A 23,458-nucleotide genomic window follows, 5' to 3' on the forward strand; every position below is an offset into this window, starting at 1 on the left:
TTTAATAACATAAAGTACAGAATAACTCGGTAAACACATCCACGATGGGAACTGGATTATACAAGAGGTCAAAACACATATAATGACTGACAAGAATGTGCAAACAACAGGGCATTAAATAAAAAAAGACTAATGAGTAAATGAAACACAGGTGAGGACAATGGAAGACAGCTGGCAGTGATGAGGGCAGGGAATTATGGGAAGTGTAGTCCATGAGGCAAAACACAGGGCAGACAACAGTGAATTGTGACAAAAACATGTTCAACCTGAATAATCAGATGAGCAGTTACCTATAAATGTGCATGAACATCAAATATTTTAATGTGATATGTCGCGAATAAAAAGAAATATATCTGATGTTACAAAAAACAAAACAAAAATGGAAATCATAAGTGGCTTTTTTTTATGTATTTTTATTTATTTTTTTGCCCCTACATTTTCAATTTCTGGTTCATTTTTGTCAACTTCAGACCAAACACATTCTTGTGCTAAAAAAGCAAGATGCAACACAATGAATAAACCAACATAAAACATAAGGACACACACACACACACACACACAATGTGGTTGCGTGCGTCTCTCTCTCTCCAGAACTGGTGCCTCTGACTCCCCTTTATCTCGCTGATCAGCCGATTCAACGCCAGCCATGCATCATCACGGCCAGGCCACGCCCTCCTCCTCGCCATGTTTGATGAGATTTCTCCTGTTCGCACACATCTCTAAGTCGCGGCTGGTCGAAGAGCGTTGTTGATTGGTTAAATTGTTCATGGGTGCGGTCTGGACATGACGCTTTTCATTTACAATCGCACGTGCCAGCTGAGGAGTTGTTACCTAGGTTACTGTCGTAGCCAAACAATGTGGCCCTTTAACAACATTTTAAAGTATCAATAAATTCTGTGGAGTTTATAATAAGACAAATACAGTTAGAAAATTAGTTTTGTAGAAAACACTGTCATTGCAACAGTAAGGAGACCTTCCCCCTGGTTGGGAAGTGCGATTATTAGAGCTTGTTGCCCCTATATTAAACCCCTAGCCAGTCATGCCGGCACCCCAGGGTGCGTTCCCGCTCTGTTGCTAATGCAGTGAGGTCTATTATTGCCATCTTGTGTCATCTTCATGTTACGGTAATGCCGGGTTTAAAGGTTCAAAAACATACCGCAACAAAAATGAAAACTTTTTTTCACGACTTTTTTAGTTTATTTTGTTAGTTAGTTTCAGAGCCATGAAAAGTATTTTAGTTTAGTTAAAATGTTTTCCATTTATGCACATTTTTATTTTAAATTCAGTTTACGAAAAAAAAGTATTTTTTTTTTACATTTATTTTTTGTCTTCGGAAAAAGGCCGGAAACACATCAAAATGATCAAAGACGTCCATCTAGTGCATGTGCATAAAATACTAACAATTATAAATAGCACAGATGGGTGCAAAAACAATCCAGAACGCCTTCAAAATAGCAAGAAACAGCGCAGCTGAATGAAACACAATGGAAGTCTCCTGTTTAGAGTTATAACTTGACATTGCCTCTTTTAAAAGTGGCGTGAGGTGCATGATTATGGTCAAAGCTGTCCGTCTAGTGCATGTTTGTGTAAAAACATTTAAATCCAGAAGCACATGAAGGTGTCCTGTGTCAGCCTGCTTAAAAGTGCGGATAAATCTCTCATGACCGGCCCTCTCTCCTCCACACCTGTGTGAGTGTGACTGTCTGAGCACAAGTGGGCGGGCCAAGGGTGCAATGAAGACAAATAGGCGTTGACGTCTTGCTGAAGAGGCCGTCATATGCAGATGTATTTGGTCCTTGTGACATCACAAGTTCCACAAATTCAACGAACCATTTCAACAGCCTGGTTTAAATAAATGCTGTTTTTCTATTAAGGAGGATGTTTTCAGTTCATGTTGTTATAGGACAGTGACCTGTCAAAAGATCAAGGAAAATTTGATTTCTAATGACTTGAACCCTGTTATATGATTTGGATTTCCCAGCACTACATGAGAGAGAAGACACTTTGGGATGATACACCACTCTTTGATTGCAAACATACAGTAGATAAGAAAATAGACTTTTAGTTAGTTAATCCGCAACACTGCTGACATAAGGTTAATAGTTGGTCTCTATGAGATTGTGTCATGCTTGTTTAATTACGACTTGTGTCTTTTAACATGAAAATTGCCAGAACGTTTCTTCATTGCCTTATCTTTCCACAGCTGATGTAGTCATGCTGTTAGCTACGGTCAAAACGTCTCCTTTTCTGTTATTGCAAAATCTTGGTTCATAAATTTTAGTTGTTTGTGTTGGTATGGTGGATGTTATCGTCCAAAGCACAGCCTGGGGCGCTTCGCTTTTTTAATTCTGTCAAAAGCACATATTTGTCCAAATGAACAGAAATGATTTAAAGTCTCATTGCTGCACGTTGAAACAGCTGTAAATCTGAAATCGTACCCTGGAGATATAATTTCTCAGTGCTTCTGTTTGACGTCCTGCTCTAAATCTGGAAATGTGTCCTGCAACGAGAAGTATCTGTTTACCACGTCTGCATCTTCTGGCTCGAAACGAAAATTAAATATCAAATATTCGTTACACTCAGCGGGGCTCTCCCAGACCAATCGGCCATTTAAAAGACGTTCTTTCGGAATGATGTGGAAAATATGGGACATTTCGGGTTGGCCAAAAGCCGGAACAGATATGTTGGAATTCAACCAAAGATTAAAATTGTGTCACTATTTACTCGCTATTTACTTGCCAGGAACAAACTGCAGAAATTAATTTTCATGCTCGTACAAGGAAACCATGTGCTCAAATCTCATTCTCGCTTGTGCATATTCATATTTGGCACATCACGTTCATTTACAAGACACGCGAGAACCAATAGCATATAACGTTATTGATCTCAAACCTGACCTGATAGATCTTGATGCATGGAGTTTGAATTTGCACATGTGCACAATGACTTAAATTTCAGCCTGTTCCTCGCAGAAAGCTACCATATGCTTTCAGAAGACATGGAATAGAGCGATATAGAGCTGCATAAACTACTTTACATGCTTTACACTGTGTCCTATTCACCCATTCACACACATTCACACACCAATGATGGCAGAGCTGCTATGTAAGGTGCTAGCCTGCCATTGGGTGCAAGTTGGGGTTCAGTGTTTTGCCCAAGGACACTTCGGCATGTGGAGTCGTGTCTGCGATTAGCGGCCAACCCGCTCTACCACCTGAGCCACAGCCGCCCCAGAACTCTGTACAAACTGTCCTCACTGCTCCCAAAGTTGTTTGGTTCATCACTTGCCATCTCATGGAGAGATGGTCATGCATGACACTGGTTATAGAAAATTTACGGCTCGGTAGGCAATAGATTTTGTCATCTCTTTAAGTCGTCGACGGCTGGTCATGTGTGAGTTTACTGATGCAATCTGCCAATCAAGAGAAGAGTTGACAATAACAAGCGACCACCAGTCAGGCAAAAAATGAGACCATTCCTTCCAAACGAAAACATTCCTGATCCATTGCAAATACAGTCAAACTGAGAGACAGATTGGCGATAATTTACCCAAAAGGATCTGCCACATGCACATGAGTAAGTGGATTGATTTTTCACCTTCAAAGTGTACATTTGTCAAGTACAGGGCCGTGTCACTCCATAATTGCACATTCGTCTGTGGAGTGTAAAGGGTGCGCGTATATCGATAATTAAAACCATCGTAATGAATGCAGCAATTGATTGGCATCAGAACAGAGAAACATGATGATGATGTCTCATGCTCTTAACATATTAGGAATATGCAAGTTATTACATAATCTATATTTACTATGACAAATTATATAAATGGTAGAGTGGCCCCAAAATGTATAGTGACTATCTGTGGTTGTGAAATGTAAGTTGAAACATGTCCATAGATGATGTGATGATGCAGACTTATTGCACTTTATATTCTGGGACAGTCATTGAATGTTTTACTGCTGAAATCGGCCTACGTTTATCAAATTGAAATCACTCCCCCGGTGGCTGAAGATGGAAGTGACGTTTAGCGTATTGGCCGTTTCCGCAGGGTGGCGCCAAAAGCGAGTTGTATTTTTAGTCATAAATGATGTAATACAGTCAACAGGAATGCATATTTTATGAACCAAACGGTTTGTCCTAATCCTAACCATCAGTGGAGTAAAAATGTCATTTTAGAGGAAAAATACAACCTCTGAATCGTGCTTGTAATTGTTTGTGTGAACGCGATTACTTCCTGGTTTCAGCGGGACCAGAACCAGTGCCTCGTGTAGACTTAGACCCTCCCATGCTAAACATTTTATGCATTTGGCAGACACTTTTATCCAAAGCGACTTACAGTGCACTTATTACAGGGACAATCCCCCCGGAGCAACCTGGAGTTAAGTGTCTTACTCAAGGACACAATGGTGGTGACTGTGGGGATCAAACCAGCAACTTCCTGATTACCAGTTATGTGCTTTAGCCCACTACGCCACCACCACTCCATATATACACTCACCTAAAGGATTATTAGGAACACCATACTAATACTGTGTTTGACCCCCTTTTGCCTTCAGAACTGCCTTAATTCTACGTGGCATTGATTCAACAAGGTGCTGAAAGCATTCTTTAGAAATGTTGGCCCATATTGATAGGATAGCATCTTGCAGTTGATGGAGATTTGTGGGATGCACATCCAGGGCACGAAGCTCCCGTTCCACCACATCCCAAAGATGCTCTATTGGGTTGAGATCTGGTGACTGTGGGGGCCATTTTAGTACAGTGAACTCATTGTCATGTTCAAGAAACCAATTTGAAATGATTCGAGCTTTGTGACATGGTGCATTATCCTGCTGGAAGTAGCCATCAGAGGATGGGTACATGGTGGCCATAAAGGGATGGACATGGTCAGAAACAATGCTCAGGTAGGCCTAAAGTGTGCCAAGAAAACATCCCCCACACCATTACACCACCATCACCAGCCTGCACAGTGGTAACAAGGCATGATGGATCCATGTTCTCATTCTGTTTACGCCAAATTCTGACTCGACCATCTGAATGTCTCAACAGAAATCAAGACTCATCAGACCAGGCAACATTTTTCCAGTCTTCAACTGTCCAATTTTGGTGAGCCTCTTTTTCCTATTTGTAGTGGAGATGAGTGGTACCCGGTGGGGTCTTCTGCTGTTGTAGCCCATCCGCCTCAAGGTTGTGCGTGTTGTGGCTTCACAAATGCTTTGCTGCATACCTCGGTTGTAACGAGTGGTTATTTCAGGCAAAGTTGCTCTTCTATCAGCTTGAATCAGTCGGCCCATTCTCCTCTGACCTCTAGCATCAACAAGGCATTTTCGCCCACAGGACTGCCGCATACTGGATGTTTTTCCCTTTTCACACCATTCTTTGTAAACCCTAGAAATGGTTGTGCGTGAAAATCCCAGTAACTGAGCAGATTGTGAAATACTCAGACGTCTGGCACCAACAACCATGCCACGCTCAAAATTGCTTAAATCACCTTTCTTTCCCATTCTGACATTCAGTTTGGAGTTCAGGAGATTGTCTTGACCAGGACCACACCCCTAAATGCATTGAAGCAACTGCCATGTGATTGGTTGATTAGATAATTGCATTAATGAGAAATTGAACAGGTGTTCCTAATAATCCTTTAGGTGAGTGTATATTACATCATTATAAATCTCTTAAATTCTCACAATGGTCAATCGGGCAGAAAATGTATCCACAAATCAATAAAATTAATCCACAACTCAACAAAATTCATCCACAACATGCAGCATTACAAAAAATCGACAGCACAATGCAATTAAGCCACAAAACATTGACATTAAGCCATAACACAGCAAAATGAACAATAATGCAATAGTCACAATCAACTAAATTACGACACAACACGTCACAGGTTAACAGAACAAACACGATGAAGTTTAGCCACAACAGAACTAAATTAAGTCTTTTCTTTTCTGCTATTTTTGTTGTGTTGTGGATTAATTTTGCCATGTTTTCAGCTTTATTTGCTTGCTATCTTGTTATGTTGCACACAAACAGGTTTGGTAAAATCTTTAGGCAGCTAACATCTAAAGTCCATGAATCAAACCAATCACGAAAGTCTTGAAAGATGAACCACCTACGAGCATTTGTTTCACTGTCGCCTAGGGCCTTTAGCAGTTATTAACCTGTCCGTTTGTCAAGACTAGTGAGGTCACGTCATAGCCATCGAAAGATATGGGACGAGATGTTCAGTTACGCAGTTTAAGGAGCTGTAATATTGACTTTTCCTCTGGCTGCAATTTCATCTTCATTAAGGACCTGCTGACCTGAACTCCGTCCACTGCGACAGCTCAATATTCTCATTTTTACAGCTTGGCATATAGACACACAGGAAATTAAGTAGGGATGTATAGTAGGTCTACAAAACGTATAAATATAATAATAAATACAGTCGACTGTTTGAAACTGATGGTGTGTTTGCAAAACAGCAATATGATACTAGAAGGTGGCAGGGCGGAGGGCGAGGTCGGGTCGTGATTCTGCACACGCGGCTCCTAATCGAGCCTCCGAGAGGGATAAAGGCCGACTGGAGACGGCAGTGCGACAGAGAGAGAGATTTACAGGCAGCTGTACGACACCCGTGTGTGTTTGTCTTTTTGTTTCAGTTTTATATGACACTATTATTAATATTGTCAAGCTGGTTCTCGCCTCCTTCTTTCCATTAACCCCTTTACACTGGTGCCGAAATCTGGCGAGGAGGAGGGATGCACCGTAGTAGAGTCCTCGCCACTACCATCCACCCCAACGGAGCAGCCGCGGCCATCCGCTTGAGGACGGAGGAGCACGACCGCCTGACAGCGGACGAATGGCCGCCGACCGCTAAAGGAGAAGGGGCTCCTAATCGACCACCTGGAGTGGTCAGGGCCGCTGCCAGGGGTGGAGGAGACCCCTACCAGCCGCTGAAACGTGGCAGGGTAGGAGACCAAGCTACGACGTATCGGAGAACCGGCGAGTAAGTGTTTTTTTCTCTCTCTCTCTGTCTCTCCACTCTCTCTCACTGCCACTCCGTGTTGGTCTTTCCCTCTCTTTTTAAAATGTTTTATTAATTTGGCACGATCACCATTACTGCATGTAGGTGCCACATTTTTTTGTGTTTCCCTCTCCTTGTCCCCTCCCTCATCCAAGTAGTCCAATGGATGACAGCCAAACCTCCCCGGACGGATCAGAGGTAGTCCTCCAGCCCCTGGCGGATGGAACGTCCAGCCGCGTTCTTGGGAAACAGAAGGGGACTCTCCCTCCCATGGCAGTGGTTCTCCCGCTCCAGGCGGTCGGTTAGGAGCCCTTCCCTGATCGCGGTCGGTGGTCTCATACACCGCCGCGTTTCAGCGGCCAGACTGGGGTCTCCTCCGCCCCTGGCAGCGGCCCTGACCACTCCAGGCGGTCGGTTAGGAGCCCCTTCTTCCTTAGCGGTCGGCGGCCGTTCGTCCGCTCTCAGGCGGCCGTGCTCCAGCGGATGGCCGTGGCTGCTCCGTTAGGGCGGACAGCTGCCCGTAAATCTCTCTCTCACTGTCACACTGCCATCTCCAGTCGGCCTTTATCCCTCTCTGAGGCTCGATTAGCCTGATTAGGAGCCGCGTGTGCGGAATCACGACCCTGACGACCCTGCCCTGCCGCTGTAACTTATAAACCTTTAAATACAGATGTTCCCTGAGCTCCGAGGTTGCTAATCGATGGTATGTACTTCTGTTAAACCCATCAGTACGCTTTATATCAACTTGTTTTTAGTTTTTTTTTAAATGTGTTTAATAGCAGAATTCCTGGTGAAGAACTACACCTCCCATGATCCTGCAGAGGAAAGAGAAAGAAAATAAATCCTTTTAATTTTCGTGATGATATTCACATAGTAAAGTCACACATTTGAATAAGTGAACCATAGATAATTTGTTTAAACTCATCTTCCCTTCGAGGACAGTGCATCCAGATCTGTGACGTGTCGGATATGTTTGAGTGATTATATTAAGCGTTTTTGTCTCCGGTAGTTACAAATCTGTGTTCTTGCAGACGTTTGATGTATTCTTCAAAGTTAAATCATGACGTAAACTGACAGCAGGTCAACTCGTCTGATGATGAAATTCTTTGAAGATGATATTGTTCGGTGTGGATTCCTGAGAAAAGTCTTTCCTGCCAATTTGGAGCAATTATGAGCATCAGTTGAGTCAACATGAGGCAGCGTGGCGCTCCATCGCATGAATCAGATTTGAAAGGTCACATTTGTTAGTGTGTTTGCTTTGGTCGTTCTGCTCAAAGGCAAATCACGTGTTTAAATAAAACATATTTGAATGTTACTGGGTAAACCTTATGGAACCTGTCAAGAACATATATTTTGTGTCAATATTTTCATGACAATTAAGCACATTTCTCATAATGGTTATTCTCATTACTGTAATAAGCTACATTATGTTTACAGTGTTAGGCATGACACATTTATTCTATATAGCACATTTAACATTTAATGCCCAATTCAAAGTGCTTTACATACAGTAGAAATGATGAAAAGAAGGCAAAAGATGCATTAAAACGTCAACTTTAAAATCTAATTTAAAACAATCACAATAAAAAAACAATACAATGTAATACTATATATATACAGTATTTTTATTTACAATTTATTTTTACCATATAAAGCATATTTCATACATAATGATAATTCCAAATGCTTTACATAGAAATTATATAGAGAATATAAGATACATAATAATCTAATAATTTAGGAACAATTACAATAAAAACAATAGTTTGTAATGCAACATTTTTATTTAAATAAATATAAATTAAAAGCAGTAATCTTAATACTACCTTGATGTTTTAATACTTTACAATTTAATATATTTATATATATATATATATATATATATATATATATATATATATATATATATATATATATATATATATATATTACAGTCATGATAATGTGATTTACTTATTTATTTTTATATTTATTATTATTATTATTGTATTTATTTATTTTTGTATTTTTTATTTTGGGAAAATGTGTTTAATTGTGTCATGAAAAATAATAAATAAATTATATTTATTTAAAGATTATTATTATTATTGTATTTATTTATTTTTGTATTTTCTATTTTGGGAAAATGTGTTTAATTGTGTCATGAAAAATAATAAAAAATTATATTTATTTAAAGATTATTATTATTATTATTATTATTGTATTTATTTATTTTTGTATTTTCTATTTTGGGAACATGTGTTTAATTGTGTCATGAAAAATAATAAAAATAATATTTATTTATAGATAATTATTATTATTATATTATTATTATTATTAATAACAGTAATATCAGATGTGGATATTTAACATAAATTATTGTAATTATTTTCATCGTAAACACATTTTATTTTTTATTATGTTTATTGTAGATTACGTCTTATTTTCAAAAATCAGCACAATTTCTCTGTTGCATTTTCATTAATATGTGCACATAAAAACAGCATCTATAAGAATAAAACAATAAATAGAGCGTTAAAAATACCAATTTAACAGATGACTTTACTTTATTAAATGTTATCTGTGTTGTAGTTGTATTTCACAAATCTAAAATGTAAAAGAAAATGTAACAAGACATTTTGAAAGAGTATTAATTTACTGTATTGCAATAAAAAAAATGTCAATTGAATCGTCGACAGTGTAAATCCGTCTAAATTAACACCTGACATATAGAAAAACCGTCATGCCGATTGGTGATGAATACAAATGATTTTAAAGGGCATCGCTATGACAACGCTGACAGGGTGACATATCTGGGTGAGTGGCATTACATGCACCCTAATAAGGGGACTCCCTGAGGTGTCTGGTATGTTGGCCTGAATCGATGAACCATTAACTCTTGTGTAAATGTGTCAAAACAAGGTGGATAATCTCAAGGGAATGTGGGACAGTTTTCAATTCCCGAACAGGTTGTTTTCATTATGAGCATGTATCATTATTCTGAAAACAGGACCAGGGCAAATATATGTCGGGTCGTATAACACCAGTTTTCCAGAGGCCAAAAAAGTACTTTCAGTTTAAGTTTGATGTTGAAACTTCTTTGGATGGACGTAATTATCATGCTGTGTATGCTCTCACGTACGCCGACGATCCGTGGCAAAACACCAGGAATGCTGAGTGAATCCAGCTCTGTTGTCGGGTTTACAATTCTCCCAGAAGAGAGAAACAAGTCTTAAGTCCGGCACTATCGATCAGCGTTAAACAAAATACGATGACAACATTGCTAGCACGCAGCACTGATTATATTTAAGTTCTGGGATATTTGCAAACTTCCAAGATCTTATCCGGAAGGAGATCCTGACTTTCATGGTACAGTTGATGTTCATTTGTCCTTTAACACCTTACGTGACTGCCACATGAGATCAGATGTTTTGGAGCATCACAAGATATGTAAAGAATGTTCAGGAATAATGAATCTCATGTTAGTGTGCAAATAAAACAAACGTGAGATCACCTCCATTAACCTTTGACCTCACTGCTAGTTTAAAAACAGAACAGGCTACTGGGGACTGTAACCATAAAATACAATATCCTGTCGGATAGCTTTCATGAGAAAAACTTTTTTCCGGACTAATTTCACATTGTGATTTCAAGGCAAACTGGGAAATGGAACTTTATCGGGATCTTTGCCAAGAGAAAGAGGAAATATGAGATAACATGCTGTGAACCACATAATGGACAACAAGTAGTTGCTTATCAAATGTCAAATCAACAGAAAAAATGTTTTTATATATATATATACTGTATATATTAAATTCTTTATATTATTATTATATTTATTTAAGCTTTTTTCAATGCCCTGATTCTAATATTTTAAAACATTTTATTAATTAAAATAATGTACCTTCATTTTATATATATAAATATAAATATGTATATATATATATATATAAAATATTTCATATTATTTAATAAAAAAAAGTCTAATATTTTAATACATTTTATTTATTAAAATAATGTACCTTCATTATATATATATAAATATATATATATATATATATATATATATATATATATATATATATATATATATATATATATATATATATATATATATGTATATATATAAAATATTTCATATTATTTAATAAAAACAATTATTCTAATATTTTAATACATTTACTTATTATATTTGCCATTATTAAAACAATTATTAAATGTAATATTATAAAATTGTATATTATAGATTTATATATTTTTTATATATTTAATAAACTAATTTGATGCTGTTTTCAAGTTTAGTTTTACTAAACAGTGTTGTTTTGTGGATATATTCAATTTTGTTTTTTATTTTCATTTCAGTTGTAGTAACGGCAGTCCAGGAATCAGCTGAGGAATCGACATAACGTCTCAGTTACTGTCGTGTCCTCCATTCCTGATGGAGGGAATGAGACGTTGTGTCGATGTAGTGACACTAGGGGTCGCTCTTGGGAGCCCCAAACACCTCCCATTCTTTGAGAATAGGCCAATGACGATTGCCGAGTGGAATTTGCATGCCACTCCTCCGGACATACGGGTATAAAAGGAGCTGGAATGCGGCCACTCGTTCAGATTTTGTGCTGAGGAGCCGAGACAAGGTCCCGGCCATTTCAGCGGATAGTACAGCGTTGTGGCAAGAGGGACACAATGTCTCGTTCCCTCCATCAGGGAATAGAGTTTACAACAGTAACCGAGACATTCCCATCTGGCAGGCCGTGCCAGCTGCAGCCTTTGATCTCTATATTTTCTCTCCACAGAGTATTAGATTTGGCTGGGGCCATCTTGCTGGGGCCGTCCTGCCTTGAAGGGGAGGAGCTCTACAAACACAGCGGCCGGGGCAGAGAAAGCTCTGCCCAAGGGAGACACGGGTCTGCCGACAGGGAGACCGTACCGCGGAACATACATCACGGGGGTTTACCGGAGTAGTCGGCACCTGTGGAGCACCTATCCCAGTACAGGGCATATTAGTACCCTTAGTGGATCTGGCTGCGAACTCCTTCGCCGAATTCGGGAGCCACAGGGCTAGGGAGGAAGGCATCCAGGGTTCACGGGTTCGTGAACTCACATGGGAAAGAAGCACATGTCTTCGCCTCATGGAGGGTAAAGGCACTGTACGCAAGTGGTATACCCTGCCAGCTGTCCCGTAACCTTACCTGTTCACACCTGAAAATCCACGGGATGAAACCGGCTCAACCCAGAGACCAAAAAGTCTTTAAGGTATTGGGTGTTGCCCAGCCCTCTGCATTGAAGATGTCTGCTGGAGAGGTGCCACCAGCCAGTGCCCACGAGGATGCCAGACTCCTCGTAGAGTGTGCTCGTATTCCCAAGGGGGCGGGCACAGCCTGGCCTGGTATGCCAGCAGGATGGCATTCATAAACCAGTGGGCAATCATCTGTTTGGAGACAGGGTTCCATTCCAACCCGACACTCGCTGGCGACCCGGGCTAGCGTTGTGGTCAACTCTGCATCGGCCTCAGACTGGGCGGGCAGACCCGAAGGTGGGTGACCAAGGACTCATCCTGCTCCGAAAGAGACATTAAGCTGGCCGTGAGGTGAGCTGGTCTCATCTCGGAGCTCGACGGGGCAAACGAGCCTGCTGGGGAAAGGGAGGTCCGCAGGGGTTTACCCAGCGAGACTGTGCCCATTGAAATCTCCAAATCGCCTCCAGTGCCAGCCGAGCCGGCCTCGTACCCGTAGGTAGAAGGCACGGCACGGGGGGCAGCTGGAGCATCTTTCCCACAGAAGAAGGAAAGCCGCGACCGCAAAGTTGCCATGGTCATGTTCTCGCAATGAGAACATGAACCATCCGTGAACGCTGCCTCAACGTGATCACTGCCCAGACACGTGAAGCAGCGCCCGTCGGAGATGGAGAGATAACGACCACATCCAGGAACTACACAAAGACGGAAAGGCATCTTTAAAAAGACGTTCACGTCAGGAATATATACTCTCTTAGCGCTGTCGAAGCGCCCAGGTGTGTACTCTGCATTGATCGTGCAGAAGGAGAGAAAGCCGCCGTATATCCTACAGCATACGCTACTTCGTTTAGAGGCGAATGCCCGGCAGTGGGATTCAGCTCGCTGACACACAACCGCTCGGCTCTGAAGAAAAAAATCTGAACGAGTGGCCGCATTCCAGCGCCTTTTATATGTCCAGAGGAGTGGCATGCAAATTCCACTTGCCAACACTGTCGATATTACTATTTTAGTTTACTGTTTACATGAAATAATTATGGTACACTACTTTTCGAGAGACGTCCAATCGTGAAACACTTTCTGCCACCTGCAACCAATCAGAACAAAGACATTCGGACTACACCCCAATATTCATCACTATCTGTTTCAAAATGCCCCCAGATTTATTTCATTTCTTTTTATTATTCCACGAAACCTTTAGTTAAGGATTAGCACCCCAAAGGATTTGTCCAAAAAGATACAAAACAGACGAGAAACAGAAGGAGCGTCTATAAATCTGAGTGTAATGTGTGTTACAGGTGAAAAGGACATCGCTCTGTCAACAAATGGAAGGTTATGTAAGATTTACAAAGCAGGACTACTCATATGGTGTTTGAAGATCCTGAGAAATTTCATGTGTTGGCTCTAAAACGCATTCTCAACAGCAGAAATTGGTCACAGGGCATCTCGAGTGAACTCAGCCAGAGAGTTGAAGGAGTGCACAGGTCACTCGCTGAACAACCAATGAGAGAAATTGGAAGAAATGCCATTTCCTTTCCATTAAAAGAGCATCAGAATTAGCTTTGCAACAACATGAGGGTGAGTAAATGATGGCAGAATTTTCATATTTCACTGAACTATCCCTTTAAGATTGGTTTTGCATTAACAGGCCACTGTTAAGACCTCAGTTGGACCCTTGAGGGAGGACAGGTCGACCCGCACCGACCACATGCCAGAATTCCACACTGTTTGGAATAATTTAGATCTGTGATGGAACAAACGGATAAAGTCCTGGTCAACCCCAATCAAGCATAATAAATTAGATTTAGTCGCACTCATTCCAGAACTCCAACTGTGACTCAAGCCAACATAATCCACTGTTTGAAAGTCTTAAAATGCACGAATGGGTATACAAGTGAGTCCAGCACGCAAGAGAGGCAAAGCCCAATGTAGAAATGCACCAGTCCAGTCATACAGTACATTTCTACATCCCCTTAAAGGAATAGTCCAGGTTTAATACAAGTTCAGCTCAATCGACAGCATTTGTGGCATAATATTGATTATATTGATTTAATTTTTCTTTAATAAAGCACAAATGTGTGTTCCAGTGACACACTTCCAATGCAAGTCAATGGGGTTTAATCTGGACACATTAAAATACTCACTGTTATAAAAGTATAGACACAAGACATAAACAACATGTGTGCTAATATGATTTTAGTGTGATGAAATCACTCACTAACCGCATCTGTGGAAAGATATAGGCAATTTTAGAACTCTGTTGCCATGACGATGTAATGTCAAAAACGAGCCGAATGTTGTTGATCTCGGGGGGTGTTCGCTGTCCTTCGGTTCTCCCGATGGCCATTCTGCCCCTGATCAGCATAAAAGTGCGTCGGCCCACCGGGAAAATGCCCGGTATACCAGATTACCAGTGCTTTTATAAAATTATGAACTTCACATTTCTGCCTTAAACCATCCAAATATTGGCTCCATTGACTTCCATTGTAAGTGACTCACTGGAACACTTTTTTACTTTTTTTTTTTAAAAGAAAAGGAGGGATGAGTCGAAATTCTAATTATTTTTGGAAATCAATATTATGCCACAAATGCTGTTGATTGAGCTTGTATTGAACCCGGAATATTCCTTTCATATTTCATATTACATTCAAGTTTTTTCAATGAAATTAGTTCGTTTTGGTTTGACAATATCACAATTAAATAACTTAAATATCAATCAAATTTACTCATTTTTGGTTTGAGCATCTGTTGCTATTTTAGTCGTGTCTCCAGTTGCTATGCACGATTCCACAATGAAAAACTAACAATTTAATTGCAAATATTTCATAATAAATTAAACAATAAAAAATATTTTATAATATTATATTACAATATTTTTTTTCAATATTATATTATGATAATATACATATTTTAATACAATAAAATTATATAATTTTAATTACATAAAATATATTAAATATTTTTAATTGAAAAGAAATGATTGGGAATATTGCTTTAATTGCTCGTCAATTTATAGATTTTTTTCTATGTCCTAAATATCACTTTCTGCCCTGTTTGTTTTATGTAATATCACTTTAACCATGAAAAGCCAGGTCCTTTTGTGACATCACCCTCCAGGAAGTGACATCACCATTTTTGGAGGGAAACATCAGCACAAGCATCAGTACGGTTTAGTGACGTTTTGTGGCGTTGGTTGACTTTAGATCTTTGTTGCCATTGTATAAATAATCAAGTTATCAATAATGAAGTTAAAGTGTCTGAACTTGACCAGAATATATTTCTAAAAGTCTGTAATTTCCTTTAGTAGAAATACTTCTTTATATGTTTTTATATACTGCATAACAGCAATGACCCAAGAAGATTCAGAACAATTGGACCGAAACAGAGTTTTTGAATTAGCCGATGAAATTAGTTTTGGCGCTATATCAGGTCTGCGGCTCTCACACACACTTATGAACACGTGATGACCACGAGATAACACTCCTGCCAGTCTTCATGAGGTCATGCTTGAGTATTTTCCCTCCGATATCAGCTGACAGTTAGTGAGGGACGTTTCTGTACACTTTTATAGAGGAACTAGATTTGTATGTTTTCTGAAGGAAATGTGAGGGGTGTTTCTCCTTTTCAGAACTCACCATCATGATGCCAGGGTGTTTTGGTTGGTTGTCAGGGCATTGCTGTGTAGTCACTGGGGCACACTGGGTGCTTGCTTACTGGCCCAAGTCAAAGGCCAATTCACACTAGCCCAACAAACTCCAACTAAATGGTCTGCACTTATATAGCGCCTTTTTTAACCTTAGAGGTGTCCCGTTCACACACACACACACTCACACACCAATGACGGCAGAGCTGGCATACAAGGTGCTAGCGTGCCATTGGGAGCAACTTGGGGTTCAGTGTCTTGCCCAAGGACACTTCGGCATGTGGAGTCATGTGGGCCGGGAATCGAACCGCCAACCCTGCGATTAGCGGCCGACCCGCTCTACCACGTTTTTGTCGTGAATTAAAATAAAGAGTAAAACGGACTAAAGGTCAACGAGTATGACATGGCAAAATATTGACTAAATTTAAAGGGGCATTTTCATCAAAAGAAACAACACTGGATTTGCTAGTGGTTTGGGGGTGGTTGCTAGGGCGTTGCCAGGTGGATTCTTCATAACTAGAGGTGTTCTGGGTGGTCGTTGACACATTGCAATGCCATCGCTAGCCTAGGATGTTCTGTGTGGTTACTAGGGCATTGCTAGATGGTTGCTAAGGTGTTCTAGGTGGGTTGCCAGGGCGTTGCTATGCTGTTGCTAAGGTGTTTTTTAAGGTGTGACTCAAAAACATAGTCCACTACAAATGACATTACTTCTATAAAATAAATTCTGTTTAATTTATTGGAAAAGTCGTCATATTGTCATTTACTTTAGTTTTAAACTGTGTTCTGAAACACCTCTCAACAGATGTTTTTGTTTTCCACATTAACAATGTCTATTTCCTCCCTTCAATGTCACACGCAAGTCAGCTTAACTGAAATTCTGCAACTGTGATCGGATTAGGAGAATTACAAATGTAATGACTTGCACTACTTTTTTAACTAAAAAGGTCATTAGGTAACAGTAACTAATTCCTTTGTAATCAGATTACACCTCAGACTGGTTGCCAACCCTAACTAACCCTAACCCTAAGTTTAGTACTCATGTTGAGCGGTCTGTTCAGATCAATAACAAGTGCCTCTGTAGAGCTGCAGATCTGAATAAGAAGCTATAAATGTCTTATAACTCAAGTTCAGATAAAAACTGTTGTGGAATGGAGCTACACTGGCTGATCTCATGAGGTCTCTGTGAGTATCCATGTGACCCGTCACGCTCTGATTCCGTGCACAGCGGCTCTCATTCACTCATTGTCAGTGGAGTACAGACCAGATGTTTGTAGTGCTTGGCTGGTGTGTGTGTGTGTATGTGTGTGTGTGTGTGTGTATATACAGTGTGAGTGTGTGTGTGTGTGTGTATACAGTGATAGTGTGTGTGTGTATGTGTGTGTGTGTATATACAGTGTGAGTGTGTGTGTGTGTGTATATACAGTGTTAGTGTGCGTGCATGTGTGTGTGTGTGTGTGCGCATGTGTGTGCATGTGTGTGTGAGGATGTTTCTGTACAGTGCATTCTAATGGGGGCCGAAATGTAAGCAGAACTGTCTTGTATTATGGGTGTATTAAGTGCTAAAATAGCCGTCTTCCGTTCCTGTTCACTGTGAGTGTTTAGAGAGAACTTCACAGGGTATTTGGCCATTAGTTCACCCAAAACTAACAGTTCTGTAATAATAGATAATGGGTATCTCATTAGCAGTGGCATGCTTGCTTACATGAGAACTTGTGCGTGTTTTGCGCAAGAATTATTTAAATTGAAAAGTGTACAACATTAATACAGTCAAATAAGAAATAACAGTGTTACGGTAATAAGAATCATCATTGAAGATGGTGGAAATAGTAAAAGTAAAATAATATAATATAATAATACTCAAAACACCTAATCTGCATAACTCGAGCGATGTTTGTTTTTCATGACGTTGCAGGAAAGTTTGGCCTTTTTTTGGAGCTTGACAGACGAGGTCACCATGAAGTGACATTGCATGTGTAAATGTCTCTTGGAAATGTTCTTTAGCTTTCATTTGGATGAAACAGGTTTATTGATCTGCATTAAAGATCGGTTTGATGGAGGTCTGATGTGGCAAGTAGAGATGTCTACAGTCTCCCAAGAGCCCTAATCAGACATGACTTTCACATGACTCTACATTCAGGAATCTTATTTCCGCCTGCCGCCATCCAAGAGCTTGTGGTGGGTTTAAAGATTATTTTACTTGGAGCTCTTTGATGGAAAACTTCCCTTTAAGTTACGTGAAAATTTAATGATTTAATGATGGTCATTAAGTCTAACTGAACATGACATGCCAGAATGATGACGATTTAAAACAGAATACACAGAATAAAGCCAAAGTCAACATGACTTTATTTACTTCCTTAATGCACGTTCCTGTTCTTATTGTGATTCATTAGCGCACGTTATTTTAAAGAAACATAACACTTGGAGGTCTGGCTAGCTCAGCGAGTATTGACGCTGACTATCACCGCTGGAGTCGTGAGTTTGAATCCAGGGCGTGCTGAGTGACTCAAGCCAGGTCTCCTTAGCAACCAAATTGAGCCGGTTGCTAGGGAGGGTAGAGTCACATGGGGTAACCTCCTCGTTGTCGCTATAATGTGGTTCTCGCTCTCGGTAGGGCGTGTGGTGAGTTGTGTAGATGCCGCAGAGCCATAGCACCTGTGGTGGCTTCACGCTAATCTCCGCGGTAACGTGCTCAGCACGCCACGTGAAGGCAACTGAGATTTGTCCTCTGCCATCCGGATTGAGTCACTACGCCACCACGAGGACTTCGAGCGCATTGGGAATTGGGCGGAAAAAAGAAATGTAACACTTGTTTTCGCTTGTTCCGCCTCTGAAACAACTTTCCTTTTTGGATGACATCACAAATCCCTCTTTGATCAGCCCCTCCCCTTCAACCACCTGTCAAATAGACACCAATTCACACTATTCAATCCATTTCTGATGGATAAAATCAAATCCCGGCCATTTAATGACAGTTTTCATGTCATTTCTCACAAGAAAAACAGTAGATGTGATGTTTCCGAGCGCGAGTGTGTTAGTTCAGTTAGTTCAGAGTTTGTTCTTGGCTTATAGTTTCACTGGAATGCCGTGATCCCCCTGTGATTGGTTTGTAAAAACAAGGAAGTCCTTTAGAGTCTCTCTGAACTTACAAGGCTCGTGCGGAGCTCTTGATATCTCCAATGAGGTTAAAAACCGATGAATGTTCCACAAGTCATAATGTATCAACATCAAAGAACATTTCTGCTGATTATCAGAGGTTTGGGAAGGTTTGGGAAGGTTTTCAGCTTCAAGTGCACTTTTCCAAGTAGAGTATATATTCCAAGTATATATTTGGTTTAAGTGTTTATTTAAATATGGACTATATGTAGGCTAATGTATGCCAAAATATATTTATTGGCCATATGGGAACATAATAGCTCCTATATTTGAGCATATACAGTATGTACATATATTTAAATTCCACTAGTAAATGTGTTACATTTATGAAAATTCCATTTTTGTAGCCTTTTGAAAAATATGTTGCATATATGCACAAGTGACATTTTATATACGTTTGCACATGCATATTTTGTCATCGTTCTGGACATGTCAGTATATCTTGATGTCAGTTGTCAGGCACAGGGTTATGCACTTGTTTGCGTACAGTAGATGTACAGTATTTTATATAGGGTCCATATTTGTTAAAGGCGCAGTAAAATCAGTGTCTTTGTTTACCATCTGTAAAATATAGAGTATAAACGTTATATAACTGAGTCATTTTTAAAAAGCTGTTTATGGGTCATTCTTTGTGTGTCGTGTCTGACCTGGATCATAAAAGTCAAAACTTGATTTCCGATTGTAATCTTTAGTACATACAGGTCATCTGTTCAGGCCAGAATGTGATTGCATGTTATATTAGTTAGTCTGACGTGGGCAGTTTTGTGATAAAAGATCATTTACAAAAATGTAGTTGGACTGAAGCATCATTACATTTTGAACTTGGTTATTCCATACCTGACAAGGTGTATGTATGTTCCTTGCAATATAAATATATATATGTACTATATATTTGCATTTGCAGAAGGGAATAGCCGTGCTTGTAAGGCAGCATAGTGTTGAGGTTAGGGTTAAGTAGTTTAGGTTTTAGTCTTTAGTTTTGTGGGAATAAAATACTGCGTCAGAGCCGCTTTGCTGCTGTCATGACACTCAAAATGACGTGATTGTGTTTTCGTCACACATTTGCCTTTTCTGACACTATAGGTTAGGTTTAGGTTAAGGTTTAGGGTAGGGAGATAGAGCATTATCCTTAAAAACCTAATCTGTTTGGGAGAACACCCCCCCTCCCCCCCTTAGGGTGCTCAAAGTAGTTGCTAGGGTGTTAAGGGTGGTTGCTAGGGGGTTCTAAGTGGTTGCTAGTGTGTTCTGGGTGCTTGCAAGGGTGTTCATAGTGGTTGCTACTTGCTGAGGTGTTCAGACTCACTGATAGGGTGTTCATGGTTGTTGTTCATGGTGTTTCCTAGGGTTTTCAGGGTGGTTGCTAGGGTGTTCTAGGTGCTTGCAAGGGTGTTCATAGTGGTTGCTAGGGTGTTCTGGGTGCTGGCAAGGGTGTTCATAGTGGTTGCTAGGGTGTTCTGGGTGCTGGCAAGGGTGTTCATAGTGGTTGCTAGGGTGTTCATGGGGTTTGCTACTTGCTGAGGTGTTCAGACTCACTGATAGGGTGTTCATGGTTGTTGTTCAGGTTGTTTCCTAAGGTTTTCAGGGTGGTTGCTAGGTTGTTCTGGGTGTTTGCTTGCATGTTCAGAGTTGTTGCTAGGGTGTCTTAGGTTGTTTTCCAGCATTTTCAGTGTGGTTGCTTGGGTGTTATGGGTGTTTGCTCACAAGTTCATAGTGGTTACCGGGGTATCTTAGGTTGTTGTAAGGGTGTTTAGGGTGTATGCTAGGGTATTTATAGTTGTTTCTAGGGTGGTCATGGTGGTTGTTCAGGGTGTTTCCTAGGGTTTTCTGGGTGTTTGCTTGCATGACCATAGTATTTGCTGGGGTGTCTTAGGTTGTTGCTTGGGTGTTTAGGGTGTATGCTAGGGCATTCTGTCTTGTTGCTAAGGTGTTCAAAGTAATTGCGAGGGCGTTAAGGGTGATAGATAAGGTGTTCAGAATGGTTGCAAGGGTGTTCATAATGGTTGCAAGGGTGTTCAGTGTGTTGTCTATGGTGTTCAGTGTGGTTGCTAGGTTATTATGGGTTGTTGCTTGGGGGTTCAAATGTATGGCTATGGTGTTCTGGGTAGTTGCTATGGTGTTCATAATGGTTACTAGGGTTCTCTGGGTGGCTGCTAGGATGTTTTAGGGAGGTTGCTAGGGTGTTCAGAGTGGTTGCTAGGGTGTTTATAATGGTTTCTAGGGTATGGCAGACGCCTCCTCTTAGGTGCCCTCTCAGCAGGCGACCACCTAGTTTGCCTATGCCTGGAAGTGGCCCTGATGAACGAGCGAGCATGCACTATTAATTCAATGTATTTGTCCTCAAGTCAATCTGAAGTAACTGATGTATTTGTCTATGTCCTGAGAATGGTCACAAATACACACACTTCCCGTTATCCAGCCTCAAACCACAGGATGTGCTCTCTCTGGGAATAGATGGTTTGTCATCCTGAAAAGTGTCTCTGTTCTGATGGGAATTTTCAGACTCTTTGACAGACTCTATAATGCACGGTTGTAATTTATTGTGCAGAGTTACAGAGATCAGTGTGAGTTCTCAGTATCAATGAGCCACAATGAAACAATCATCTGTCAGTGTGTTTGTGTGCATGACCTTCTCTTAGTTGACATGAATGAAAGAGCTAAATAGAAAATCATCCTGTCTGGGTCAATATATATATATATATACAAGTTCATGTTCATTTATAATCAACACAATCTTGATGTTTTAAGAGTTCAGAACTCAATATTTGCTGTAATAATAATGTGATTTTCAATCACAGCTTTCATGTATCTTGGCATGCCCTCTGCCAGTCTTTCACATTGCTGTTGGGTGACTTTATGCCACCCTTATGCCACCCCTTCAAGCATCTCGGCTTTGTTTGATGGCTCGTGACCATCCATCTTCCTCTTGATCACGAGCTTTTCAATGGGGTTCAGGTCTGGAGATTGGGCTGGCCATGACAGGGATCCGGTGCTCATCCATCCACACCTTGATTGATCTGTCTGTGTGGCATGGGGCATTGTCCTGCTGGAGATACCAATCCTCAGAGTTTGGGAACATTGTCAGAGCAGAAGGAAGCAAGTTTTCATCCAGGATATCCTTGTATGTGGCTTTATTCATAAGTCCTTCACAAAGATAAATCTGCCCAATTCCAGCCTTGCTGAAGCACCCCCGGATCATCACCGATCCTCCACCAAATTTCACAGAGGGTGCGAGACACTGTGGCTTGAAGGCGTCTCCAAGTCTCCGTTTAACCATTAGACGACCAGGTGGAGGATCAGTGATGATATATGTGTGTGTGTGTGTGTGTGTGTGTGTGTGTGTGTGTGTGTGTGTGTGTGTGTGTGTGTGTGTGTGTGTGTGTGCTTATATATATATATATATATTACTACATATTTTGGTGTGTAATACGACTCGGGCATGTTCTTGACAGGTTTCCTGAGATTAATCTGCACAGTTTACATGAACTTGTACTAAATAGGAACATGTCAAGGTTCTAATCTGTATTTGTTAGTAACACAATGCAGACTTTGAAGCGGGTGGAGACACCAGGGTCTTTCTTTCCTCCTTGGGGGTGGAGGGATTGTTTTAAGACAGTCTGGTTGAGCATATAGAACTAAATTCAGCTGAGAGACACCGGTGGGTTTGGCTTTGCGCGCATTACGCGCTGCGAGTGAAATCTGATGCGGGTATAAAAGGCAGTGACTGGCTCTGAGCGAAACCAGACACAATCGAGGGACACATCTGGAGATGCGCACTCTTATAGGTTGCGCATGTTTCTATCTAAACAGAAACTACTTAGAAATTGCTAATAAGTCATTTCGCTGATCAAGGCTGCAATGGTGATTATATGGATCATTTCTTGTGGGGTTTACGTCTACAATCTGTTACCAGATCATATATTTAACCACTAGGCTAAACCAGCCCTCACTGCTCCTGCTCAGGCGTCGTTTGGAACGGAGGAGCGCGCAACAGGACACCGGCGTTTCCATTTACGCACGGGGATTCGCACCTTTTAACGCGTTGGACTGCTATAGATTTGAATGAATTGCACAATGGGGCACCTGAGCAACACATCTGCATCTATAAATTCCACCGACCCGTTCGGCCGAGACGAAGAAGTCGCCAAAATCGAGATCGCGGTCCTGAGCGTCACGTTCGTGGTGGCCGTGATCGGAAACTGCAGTGTCCTTGTGACCATACACAACACGAAGAAAAAGACTTCACGCATGCATCTGTTCATTAAACACCTCAGCCTGGCCGACCTGGTAGTCGCGTTTTTCCAGGTGTTACCACAGTTATGTTGGGAAATAACATTCCGTTTTTACGGACCGGACTTTCTGTGTCGGATCGTGAAGCACCTGCAGGTGATGGGCATGTTCGCATCCGCCTACATGATGGTTATGATGACTCTAGACC

General features: G+C 40.7%; 2 protein-coding genes across 2 annotated transcripts in view; one reads left to right on the forward strand and one right to left on the reverse strand.

Moving 5' to 3' along the window:
* LOC127640121 (protein MON2 homolog) overlaps window positions 1-23,458 on the reverse strand; it is a 286,480-nt gene that overhangs the window by 196,121 nt on the left and 66,901 nt on the right. The gene's annotated exons all lie outside the window — the stretch shown is intronic.
* The window catches only part of LOC127640136 (arg8-vasotocin receptor-like), a 5,481-nt gene continuing 4,366 nt past the window's right edge, over window positions 22,344-23,458 (forward strand). Inside the window, exon 1 of the mRNA XM_052122546.1 lies at window positions 22,344-23,458. This exon is cut by the window's right edge and continues 507 nt beyond it. Within this exon, the coding sequence (XP_051978506.1) occupies window positions 23,083-23,458 (376 nt within the window). The 5' untranslated portion in view covers window positions 22,344-23,082.

The sequence above is a fragment of the Xyrauchen texanus genome, chromosome 49 (assembly GCF_025860055.1).
Source record: "Xyrauchen texanus isolate HMW12.3.18 chromosome 49, RBS_HiC_50CHRs, whole genome shotgun sequence".
NCBI classification, from domain to species: Eukaryota; Metazoa; Chordata; class Actinopteri; order Cypriniformes; family Catostomidae; genus Xyrauchen; species Xyrauchen texanus.